We start from the raw sequence: 12,379 nt of genomic DNA, 5'->3' as shown, positions 1-12,379 counted from the left end.
ACCATATTGTTTTATTGTCTTAACCTAAAGTGACGCCAAGGGGCGTGACAAAGCGCCCGTATGTGACGAGTTGGGATAAGAACGTGTTGGGCCTGAGGCGAGCTGCCAATGGCTATGGAAAGCTGCGGCGGCCGCTAGTTTAACTTTTGGCAGCAAATTGCGGCCAGAGAATACCCGCAGCAAATCAGTAAACAGATCCTGTGACTCCAGTGACACGTTGACCTATGTTACAAAGAATTTCTTCCAATCTGAAGCACATGAACATGCACAGAAGAATACAATTATTGCAGCACTTGGCCGCTGCCTGGTGTGTTTTCAGTGTTAGGACCACACTCATTTATTTTTCCTCAAGTACTGTCGCTGTCTTATCAGCCAAGGAGCTTGTCTCGACATTCGTCCTCTCTGAATTTCTCAACCCTCACACTGAGTCTTATCACTCCAAAACTAATTGAGTTTTTATTAGACTTTCTTTCTTTTTTTCTCTGCAAATGTTCTAACTTTAAATTACTCCTTTCTCCACACAGAATAGTGTTATTTGAACATTGTTATAGTCGTATTATTTGCTGCTGTGTTGTGATTATTTTCTACAATAACTGGCTGTTTAACGTGTATATAATACATGCTATCAATGAAAGGCTGATTAATTAATTCCTCCATTTAGTCTTTAATTATTAAATGACTTGTGTTTAACTTTTTATAGTGAAGAGTTTTGGTTAATTGCATTTGTCAAAAAAAAAAAATTAATTGTAGATATGTGGTGAAAGTCCTTTTGCTTCAGTCTATTAGTCCAACAGTGAATATTAAGCTTCAAAACATCAATTTTCTTGGCTTCACGTGGGAGTTGTAAGTACGTAATTAGCTCAGATTAACTTAATAATTAGCTCTGATTTCATGGCTCAGTTCTGCCATTGGGCATATGTTTAGTAAGCTGAGGATTGTTTCTGCTTTATCACAGACTGCCGAGGTGTGCACCACTGGGACAATAATCAACTATTTTGCAGACTGTGCGGTCAGATTTCAGTTGTTTTGTTTTTTAAAAAAAATTTAATTTGGCATTTTTTGTTCACTCAAAACTCCTTTGTGGGCGCCAAACTCCCTCCGATCCAGTCGGTTCTTTATTCATGTCCCCTCTATACTCTCCAACTTATCTTGCCAAACATAATTTAGTCTCCTCTTCCTCTGTATTCAACACCTACCTCACTCTTTCATCCCGTCCCCCTAACTAATTCACTTCTCACTTCATTCTCTCCGTCTCCCCGTTTCTTCATTCTCTGTCTTTCTTTAACCAAACCAATTTTTTTTTCTCACAGCCTCGACTTCAATCTCACCTCAACCCACTAAATTTCTGCCCTCTCTAACTTTAAAACAGTCCACACCTTCTTCAAAAGGCTAAAACTCACTTAAGCATTATTCCTCAAAAACCTCATATAGTCTCACCTACCTCAAAGTAATTAGCTCTCTGTGTGTGATCTGTTTCCCTCCCTATCTGCTGGATTAGATTTCTCAGTGTAACATGCATATCTGCTTTATCACATCCAAAACTAATCTCACCTCTGCCTACCGCATTTATTCTCCGTCTCTCTCTCTCTTGCTTCACACAACCAAGCCATTTGATTTCTACCCGTGTCCTCTCTCCTCGCCGCTCCCCATTTTATCTTCTCACAAACTAATTTAGTCTGCATCCATGCTTCTCTCTGTCTCCGTCTCCCATCTCCTGTCTCTCTGAGGCGTATCCCGCCTATTATATCTTACTATAATCTGCATAATGTGCATCTCTCTTTATCACTTCTGAGTCTATGTTCTTTCGGTTTGTGAAAACGATCAGATATCCTCTCTTTCTGTCTCCTGTTATCTCCGTCTTTAAGGTTCACTGTCCACTGGGAACTTCTTTTTCTGTTTCTTGTTTTCAGGGTTAATGACTGTTGCACATTCTTGTCAGCGCTGCAAGCTCTGCATGTTTCTGAGAGTAGTGAGCGCTTGAGGTTAGAAATATTTAAATTCTTATGAATAATAGAGTGCAGATTGCACAGAGCGTCAGCTGAGTTTAACATTGTAGCTGCGGGAGGTGGGACTACAACTTCCCTCCTACATTTGATTAACTCTTAAGTGAGGCACCCTGGAAATAGAGAGCAGAAAGTAATTATTCCATACTTAATAAATTATATATTTTTTTTCCTTTTCCTTGTCGTAAAACTATACTTGATTCATAGACTTTCAACTTTCAAGTCTAAAAGGTATAATCTGAGCCAAACAAACAAGTCCATCACTAACAACAACAGCAGCCTCGACCAGCCTTTGCACTACATTTTACTTTGTGTGGCATGGGGTTGGATTTCACAGGAAATGCATTGATTGTCTTGACAGTCATTCAATTGGCCGGGGGTTGAAAACAGCATATCTGGTTTCTGGTTGAAATAGAACAGCAGCTGTCTTGCCCTTTCTAAATGAATTATACTTAAGGAGGCAGATCTCTGGTCATGATGAATAAGCAAAAGTTCAAATGTGCAAACCTATGACATGAGTGACAAAGAAGTCACAACATATTCTATTCGACAAGAAGCAACAGGGTTTATGGAGGATATGTTCAGAATTTTGAGAAGCAGCAGCAACACCAACAATATACTGGCATAAGATAGAGATTACTATTCAAAGATGGGCTTATTTGTTTGCAGAATTAAAGGGATAGTTTGGGTATTTTGAAGTGGGGTTGTATGAGGTACTTATCCATAGTTGGTGTATTACCGACAGTAGATGACGGTCGGCACGCCCCCAGTTTGGAGAGCAAGAGAGGAGTTACCGCGCCAGAGCAAAGTCATGTGCTGCTGTGGACCGGGCTGAAAGCAAAATGTATTTTAGCCACCTAAAAGAAACGCTCACCTAAAATAATTCAATATCAATATCAATTTCACTGCTTTACCTTGACATCAAACAGCCCTTTCCAACTGGGAACTGAAGCCGTATCAATCTGTGCTCTCGCCAAAGCCACCAGACTCTACTGAAAAAACTGTAATTTTACCTCACAGAACACGGGGGTTGCTGGTAAAATTATAGTGTTTTTCAACGGAGTCTGGTTACATTGGTAAGAGCATAGAAAACGGCTTCAGTTCCCCGTCGGAAACATAACTGTATAGCTGTCTGACGGCAAGGTAAACCGGTTAAAGTATTCTGAATATAGCGTACACTTAAACTGATATTAATTTTTTTAGGTGAACATTTCTTTTACGTTTTTATATTATATAATATAAGATTATTTGGATTTGTTACTTACTTTTCTGTTTTGGCTAATTAGTTTGCTACATATGAAAATTAAATGAGCTGCAGGAACACGAGCAGACAACTTACAGAACTTGGAACTATCTGTAGCTGTATTAATGTTTCTAACAGCGGACATTTTAACATGTCAAAGTAGGAAAAGCACAGGTGTAAATACTAAATATAACGATGCCTGAATTATAATCAGCTGCATTAGTTTCAGGGTTTTAGTATAAAAGACACTTAAATAGAACAGAGCCATCGTTAATGTTATTTGTAACACCTGTGCTTTTCCTGCTATTACAAGTGAAAATGTCTTCGGTGAGAAAGGCTTGTGAGCAGATCAAAAGCAGCACTAGTCAATCCGTCTCAAAGTCAAGGATTCACTGAATTGAATTAAGTGATTTGAGGACTTTAGAAGTCCAGTAACACATCAGTAAACTAAAAAGCTTTTCACACCTGAATTAAGCAACATTTGAACTTTAACCCTGGATTGTAACACAACAGGGTTAACATCACAGTTTCATTTAAACCTTGGGCTAACGCTGGGTATTCAGTACTCAGCTGAACGGTACATGAACCCTTCAGTGTTTCACACTATTCTTCGCAGTGCATCTCCGGGGTTGGCACCATAAAGGTGGTGTTAACCTTTCTTCACAGCAAGGTTTAATTTCTCATAAGTACAAAGTGGTTGTAACCCTCGTTCAACGTGTCAAACCTTTTTAGAAAAGGGTTAGCCTGAGGTTACGTGTATTGTGAAATCTTTGTGTGTCTTTGCCTTTGTCTGGTGGAAGAAGTGAAGAGGCTGAAGTCTTCACCTGCTGCTGTTGTGTGAGTAAGATTACTTAGATCTAGGGGGGCAGAGGGCCCCATATCAGGGCCCCAAAGCTCTGGAACGACCTGCCCCGGAGAAATAAGGGGCCTTTCACATGCCGCGTCTAAAACACATGGGAAACGCCAGCCATGCCGCTTTCATCCTTTTATCCAAGGCGCTTGGGAGGTTGCGCTCCTGTCGCACCTGCTGTTAATAAGCAACCAAAACCTGCCAGCCGCGATGATGAAGATGAAGTTGCAGTAATTTAGCAGTAAAAGCCTCACTGACTAAACTAAACAAAGAAAAAACAAAGATAAATTAATTCAACAGTAACTTTACTGCTCGATTTCAGTGTGTCAAGTTGGCTGACCTTTCAACTGGATGTTGTGATGTCATAAGACAGAAAGGATGAAGCAAGTAAAATAGTCCGTGTTACAGATCATAAAGCTCTGGGTAGCCCTGCACTAAAATGATTAACCTCCATATATTTACCGTAGACTGATATTTACGGGAAGAAAGAAAAGAGATCTGCCGGCTATGATTGGTTGTTCCTCGTCACACGACATGCAGTGCACGCTGCAGCTTCCAAAAGTTGAACTATTTATAATAGGCGCCTGGGTACGCTTGCGTGCCATGACAGCATGGCTCCCACGTTTGAGTGCCATGTGTCTACATTGAAAACAATGGATTTGAGTGTGCACAAAACGCAGCATGTGAACGGTCCCTAAGGCTGGTTGAGTCAGCATCATCTTCCTACCTCTTTCTCAGCACTTATCCTGATTTGAATAAACGTTTTACACATATTTTCTCTTTATTTCTTTTTTAGTTTTACTTGATTTTATTTCTAGGCTGGTCCAGTAATTGTATTACAGTTTTCTATTTTATTCTCTTGTTTTGTTGAGGCACTTCCTTTATGAAAAAAATCCCACCAGCTAACCAACAAATATTGATTTGAGCCAACAGGGCGTAACTTCACTCTCAGTCAGAGGATGCACTTCTCATTCACTTTTTATGATTCATGGTGATGAAACTATTTTACATAAACATTTATAGCCCAAAGGCAAATCACTGACAGAGGTCTATTGAAAGCTACTGTTCTGGCATCAGAAATATTTCCCACTAGTGGAAAAAAGAAAGTTTCCAGTCCTGGTCAAAACCTCGGCTTAGCTCCTGCCTGAGAGAGAAATCCATAGAGTTTCAGGGAAAAGCAATTCAAAGCCACAAAGAGCGTCTGAGAGGATGGATGAAGGCAGGTTGGATGGAAAAATGAAAAAAAGGAATGAGGTAGAGAGCAAACTTGGTTGGGAAATGTCTGGAGATTTCTGTGTGTTGCAGAATCAATTCGTCGCTGTTTATTTGTCCTCCTCCTCCTCCTCCTCCTCTTCCTCCCACTAGCCCTGGGCGTTGACAAGACACCGCAACACCCGACGCCTACACAGGAAACGCACAACACCGACTACCCACAACCCATCTGATTTCCCTCGCTCTATCCCTCAACTCTCATCCTCCATCCCTCTCTCTCTCTCGTTGCTCCCAGATGTCTCTCGCCCCATTTTCCCCCCGCAGCCCTCCTTCCATGTTATTCTCTCTGAATTCATCTGTCTCCCTCGTCTCTCATATATCTGTCATACCCGCCTTTTCTCCGTCCTCCCCTTCATCTCTCATGCTCTGCTGTTTGCACTCTCTCCCTCTCCTGTCCCATCTTTAACTCTTTCTGTCTGTTTTTTTTTCTCCGTCCTTCCTATTCTCACAGTTATTCTGTCCTCCTTTTTGTCTCCTATGCTACAGCTATGAGTACTAAAACCCGGAAATGAGTTAGCATTTTTAGCACTTCTGGTTCCCTCGTCTGAAAGTCAGTGGGTTTTTTGAATGGGTTTTTAGTTAGATGCCTGAAATAAGGTCTGTGGTTAACACAAGCTGAAGAGATTTTAACGCTTTGTTCTACGATTAAATATGTCGGTAAATGTCCCACTCGTGAATTTTGAAGCCTTTATGTGTCTTAAAAAAGGTGATTGCTAACAAGCCATAGCTTAGTCATTTCATGTCATACGCTGAATGGTTGGTTAGCAGACATGGGTCGTAGCAGCAGCCACATTGTGAAGGTTTGGTCCTAAATTAAGGCCAAAATCAGCCATTGGAGGACGTGTCTCAGTGCAATCTAGGACCACCGTTTTGGATCGATGACCACAAGTTTCAACACATTTCTCTCTCAATTATCAACACTGAAATCGCCCAAAATCCAAAAGCCTTTTCCTCTTCCCTTTCACGTTTCATCTCTTTATTTTTCAACTTTCTCTCATCTCTCTTTCACTTTCTTTCCATCATCTATTCTTTCTCTCTCCCTCCCACTCGCTCTCCATCCCTTTCTACCTCCATTTCTTCCATTGCTTATTTCCTCTCTCTCCTCATCTCTCTCTCTGTCTGTCTCAGTGGGAGTTTGGAAAACACTCTGTCTCTCTCATGAAAGAAAAGTGTTGCTTCACTCCCCCAGCTCTCTTTTGATTCGAAATAAAAGGCAATGTGAAATATCCCCCTGGCGCACACACACACACCGACATTCATAGCATCTATCCTCTCCAATGGCTCGAAGACTGAAGCAGTGCAGCAGTATGAAGGGACAGAAAAGAAAAACGTGGAGGCAGAGAGGGAGTGAAAGAAAGAGAGAGAGGATATTAGTCTGGAGTATTGGGAAAGGTAAGAATGAAATGTGTGTGTGTGTGTGTGTGAGGGAACAAATTAGTTTGGCGACAGTAAAAATGAGTGAGGGGGTTTGTGGTGGGAGCAGAGGAAGTGTGTAAGAGCCTAAATAACAGGTAGAGAGCTGAGGAGGTGGAAGCTCTCCCAGGAGTGTGTGTTTTCATGTTATTCAGCTCAACATGACAACAGAGTAAAAACAGAGAGGATCAAACAGGAAGCCAATATGGGACATGAACAAAGAGACACAGACAGTCAGTTTTAGTTTACCCGGCTGGAGTTAAAGACTACACGACTACAACAAGACAAAACAAACACACAAATAAACACACTACACTATCTATTTAATCAGTGATGTAGAGGTGAATAAAACACACAATATACATAAAAATGTTCTTTAAATGCCTATATTTTAGCACTTTTGTTTAAAATTCAAGCATTGCACTGTAAATAATATAAAACTATAGAATAAATATGAGGAACTGGTGTATGTTAATTGAGAAATGTTTGTCTGTTTTAAAGATTTTACAGAAAACATCCTGTATATTTGTTTTATAATTCATGATCGTATTTTTTACGCTTTTAAGTAGGTTTTACGTTCTGCCTAGCTCCTGTAAAAGCCACATTGCTCGGCGTGTTTTTTCTCTGTCATGAGCTGCCATTTTAACCAATAACCATGATAACTAATAAAGCCGTCTATACCTGATCAGCGGTAAAATCGCTCTGCGCTGGCTGTGCTTTTGTTATACTATGTTTTTGGGGAGATATTTGACCTGCTGCCTCTGCAAAGGCTGTGCGCCCTACCTCGCGGTGAGTGAAGAGCAAATTTCTTATCATGCAAAGGCAGCTTAAGTGTCTAAAAATATTCCATGATGTTAATCTTTCTACTGAATGAGCTGGTAATTGGCAAGCTCTCACATGCTAATTAGACTCTTAAAAACGGTTTTATTAAAGCAGGTGCACTGGAAAGGTCAATCCGTTAAACCAATGTCATGTAGACAGCAACTTCAAGGTGGCAAACTAGAGATTAAGGACATTTCCAGTTAGATGTGGGTGATTTTGATTCATTTTAGGCCATTTGCAATAAGTCAATTGCTTGAGATATTTAAAAAAAAATACTTCATAAGGTGTTCAAAATGTGACAAAATTTGAATCAAATTTGAGTTTTCAATCTTTTGTAAAAGATGGATGAATAAGATTGGATTCATTCTCCACTTGCTTAAAACAAACATAAGTGTACATACTTGTACTACAATTTATAATGTCTATACCACCATCACTACCACACACAAACACACTTCAACTCTTACTTGTGTATGAGTGCAAAAAGACACCTAATTCAAACCCTTCTATCCAGCACCATAGGTTCAATCATCTCACCTTTGCCACAGCAGCACAAACACACACACTCCCTCACTACTACAGCAAACACTACTCACCGGTGTAATCTTCACGGCAGATGCAGGTGTACCCTCCCTCTCTGCGGGCACACACTCCTCCATTCAGGCAAGGGTTGGAGTAACACAGGTTGATCTCCGTCTCGCAGTAATCACCCGTGAAGCCAACTGGGCAGCGGCAGCGAAGGCCCGCGATGGGATGGATGGGCCGAAACAAGATGGAGGGCGAGGAGATGAAGGGTGCGGAGCTGTTGAAACGCAGCACCGAGATGCACTTCATGTAGTTCTGGCACGGCTCACGCAGACACACGTTGTCGTCGAACGGGAGAACCTGGAGTGATGGGAGAGGAAAGATGTTGCAGTTATTGCTGTGTTAACATGTAAACAGTGGTTTACTGTTGTAGATGTTCCAGATGGTGTCCCAATTCAGATTAGCTTCTGTTGTTGTTTTCACTGCTCAGCATACTTTCTCATCAAGGGCTTTTTCTTGCTGCGCAGCTGAAACATGCAATACGCTTTTTCTTACAGCACACATTGTGCAACTACTAACATTAATGTTTCCCATTTGGGTGTTCCAGTAAGCCATGCAAACAGTGGTGGAAGAAGTACAAGTAAATTTCCTTCAATCAAAATACTAACTTTAGTGAAGTACATAAGTATTATCAGCAAAATGTACTTAAAGTATCCAAGTAAAAATACTTGTTCTGCAGAGAAAGTAGCCCATGTGAGTGATATATTATCACAAACAAAATTTTTAGATGATTAATACCAATGCATCAATGCATAAGTGTCATTTTACTGCGGTATATGGTCAAGTGGACCTAGTTTTAACTACTTTATATAGCCTACTATTAAGTAGTTCAATCCATAACATAGCGTTTTATTCTTATAAGATTATCATTTTTAAGTGATGTCTTAATCTGAAAAGTAATTACAGCTGTCAGATAAACGTTGTGGAGTAAAAAGCACAATATTTCCCTCTTAAATGAAGTGAAATAGAAGTATAAAGTAGCATAAAATGGAAATACTCAAGAGAGGTATAAGTACCTAGAAATGTACAATACATGAGTAAATGTATTAAGTTGACAGGAAGAAAGGGTCCTGCAATTGGAGCACCGAACTTGACTGCAGCCTTGATTAAGGTTATTGATTGCCTTAGTTTGTGTTACAATTCTAATGCTACTGTGATGTCCATATCAAATAAAATAAAATAAAATAATAATTACACCTGTGCTTTTCCTGCTATGACATGTCAAAATGACTGCATGAAAAAAGTCCATTATTCCAGGTGTTTGTGAAGGTTTGACACAGTCTGTTGGAGGAAAATGTATTTAAATGCATAATTATTAGATGAAAAGGATAATTTTGTTAACATTCAACAACAGCAACATATCCCATGAGGCTAATTATCCACAGAAGCACAGACAAAACTGAAAATGCTAACAAACCAGCTAGTCTTGTTGTGATATTGAAGAGCTGTTCAAGTTTGACTAGCATCACTACAGTAACACATTGAGCTCATAACATGGTTAGAAATGTTTCACCTTTATAGAGAAAAACTCGGAGAGACTGGAGATACTAAGAGGAACTTAGTGGAACAGAAAAAAGTCGATATATAAGCTTAAGTTACCGTTAATTAAACTAAACCACATCACTGCAAATAGCTGAACAGCTAGATAGAATGTTGACATGCTAATGTTAGCCCAACGGAACTGCATTGCTAGGCAACAGCTTGGGTCCATGGTTACTTCCTGTCAGCTGATGTCATTCACATACACTGCAACAGGAAATAAACTGGGACACATTGGGACAGCAGTGTTCACGTTTACAACTGTGAAATGGTCTATAATTTTAGCACCTTAGTTAAGCTAGCTACATGTTATCATACTAATGCTAAAATATCACAGTAACCATGGTGACAAACGAGCATCATGTCCCCCTCGAAATCCCAGTCAGTAGCCTAATATCCCTGTTTTTAATTTTGATTTACTTCTTAAAATCTGTGTAAATACCGCCCTCTTACTATAGACTGTAACGTTATATCCACTTACTGTCAAGCCGCCATAGTTCAGATGCAAGAAGTTTTGTCTATACCAAGACATGGCAAAATAAGTAAAAAAAATAAATTAAATAAAATTATATTATAAGAATCATTCTTGATAAATTACTCTTGCCTATACAGTCTTTCCATATGTTTTCGTCTAGAGCTGCATTGATTAATCGATTAATCTATTAGTTGTCAACTATTAAATTAATCGCCAACTATTACAATTTTTTTAAGAAAAAAAAAAAAAATTCTCTGATTCCAGCTTCTTAAATGTGAATATTTTCTGCTTTCTTTACTCCTCTATGACAGTAAACTGAATTAATCAAACTGAAGTAAACCTATCTTGGAGTTGAGGACATCATCTGGGGCTTTGGGAAACATTGATCAATATATTTCACCATTTTCTGACATTTTATAGACCAAACAACTGATCGATTAATAGAGAAAATAATCAACAGATTAATCAACAATGAAAATGATTGTTAGTTGCAGCCCTATTCTCGTCAGGTCAGAAACTTCTCAGGTCTCAGTCATTATGAACGCCTTGATACTCTAAAAATGGTTTAGAATTACACCCCTATCACACGGACACGTATTGCTATTGGTCGTCTTTTATTTAATCTTTTTTTTTTTTTATTTAGGCTACTTGTATTTATTTATTTATCTATTTCCCCTTATTTCGCTTTGTAAATATTAACTTTCCAGAGGAACAGTTGCTGTTAAGGTCACTGGATCAGATATATTCACAAGATTGTGTCTTCTTATACAGTAAGAGAATATATACTGGAGATATGTGTTAATGTGTGTTTGTGTGACAGCGCCTGTTGAGAGAAGGTCGTATACATTCAGCCTTAAACTATGTATCTCTTGACACTGCTGTGCTCTCATTATTCCTCTCATAAATCTTCTCTCCTTTGGGTTTCACCTGCTCCCTTCTAACGAAACATCTCTTCCTCTCATGCATGTACAGAGATGCTCTGAGGGTGTGTACGCTTGTATATAACTGCTGTGTCCAGGTGTGTGTGATTTCATGCATGAGAACATTTAGTGGTCATATGAGCGTATTGCTGGATGAAGCCATATGGCTGGGCTGGCACGGCATCTGTATTGTATTATTATCAGTTCACAAGCAATATGTTCAAGTGACTGTCTTGAGATGCATGCTTCTGTTTGCTCAGTGTGTCTTTTGCTACGCATATCCTATTACATGTAACCCAGATGTCCAGCTGCTGCATGCGACTGACTGTTTTCATGTACTTCTAATTTGAAAAATATTTTTGCTTATGTGTCTAAAACAACACATTTAAAACTTGTTATATGTGTGTTTGTAAATGTGAACTAACCTCCATCTGTGTCAGAGACGTCAACCTCGGCCTGTTCAGGTACAGCTGTTCCTCCAGGGTCTCAGAGGGGAAGAAGAGCCCGCCGGGCAACGCGGCAGAGAAGCTGACATTCAGGATCCCCCCCGGCGCCACGTCCAGGTCCGGCTGGATGTTGAAGATGAAAACATCCTCGACGGGCACCGAGAGCACCGCTGACACGCCCTCCAGGAAGTTATTCAGCAGCGGTGACAGGAAGTGCTCCTGAGACATGTTCTGGAGGCGGACGGTGACACTGCTGCCCAGCATGTCCTCGGTGATGATGAGGACGCGGAGGACGCACTGGGCCGAAACGCTGTGGGCGCCATCTGAAGAGAGAGCAGAGGAAAAAAAAGGTTAGCCGAGTGAATAGATGTGCTCGTTCACGAGGTGGACAAAAGGGTTAGGAGGTGAAGGAGCAGGAGATAGAGAAAGATAAAGGATGGGAAGACATAGAGTGATATATAGGTGTGAACAGGTGGAGGAGGAAGAAGAGGGAGATAGAAGAAGGAGGAGGCGCGAGGGAGAAGGGTCAGGGGCGACATGGATAAAGAGCAAAGAGCAGAGAGACGGAGGTAAAGAGACAGCGATAAATGAATGGGAGCCAGAGGGGAAGGACTAAAAAGAGAAAAGGTGAGGAGGTCACAACAATGTCATGAGATATGCAGCTTAGACTGCTCTACATGCCTCGCTACATATGTTATCATATGTTATCACATCTACACACATACAAATACAAGAGAAAAATAGATCAAAACTGCTTTGTGAACATGACATTTTACAGTAAATGCTGCCTTTACTGTAAGTCTAAAAGGAA

The 12,379-nt window shown here is 40.2% G+C and overlaps 1 protein-coding gene across 2 annotated transcripts in view; it reads right to left on the bottom strand.

The window, feature by feature from the left end:
- Nucleotides 1-12,379, bottom strand: part of celsr3 (cadherin, EGF LAG seven-pass G-type receptor 3) — a 127,609-nt gene that overhangs the window by 84,319 nt on the left and 30,911 nt on the right. For both annotated transcript variants that reach the window (XM_074644701.1, XM_074644703.1), the window contains exons 2-3: nt 11,548-11,891; nt 8,200-8,488 (exon numbers count right to left, since the gene is read on the bottom strand). In XM_074644701.1, coding sequence (XP_074500802.1) covers nt 8,200-8,488; nt 11,548-11,891 — 633 coding nt within the window. The remainder of the gene's footprint in view (nt 1-8,199; nt 8,489-11,547; nt 11,892-12,379) is intronic.

Source organism: Sebastes fasciatus, chromosome 8 (genome assembly GCF_043250625.1).
Source record: "Sebastes fasciatus isolate fSebFas1 chromosome 8, fSebFas1.pri, whole genome shotgun sequence".
Lineage (NCBI taxonomy): Eukaryota > Metazoa > Chordata > Actinopteri > Perciformes > Sebastidae > Sebastes > Sebastes fasciatus.
Note: the sequence above shows the minus strand (reverse complement) of the source record. Positions and strands in the feature narration are given on the sequence as shown.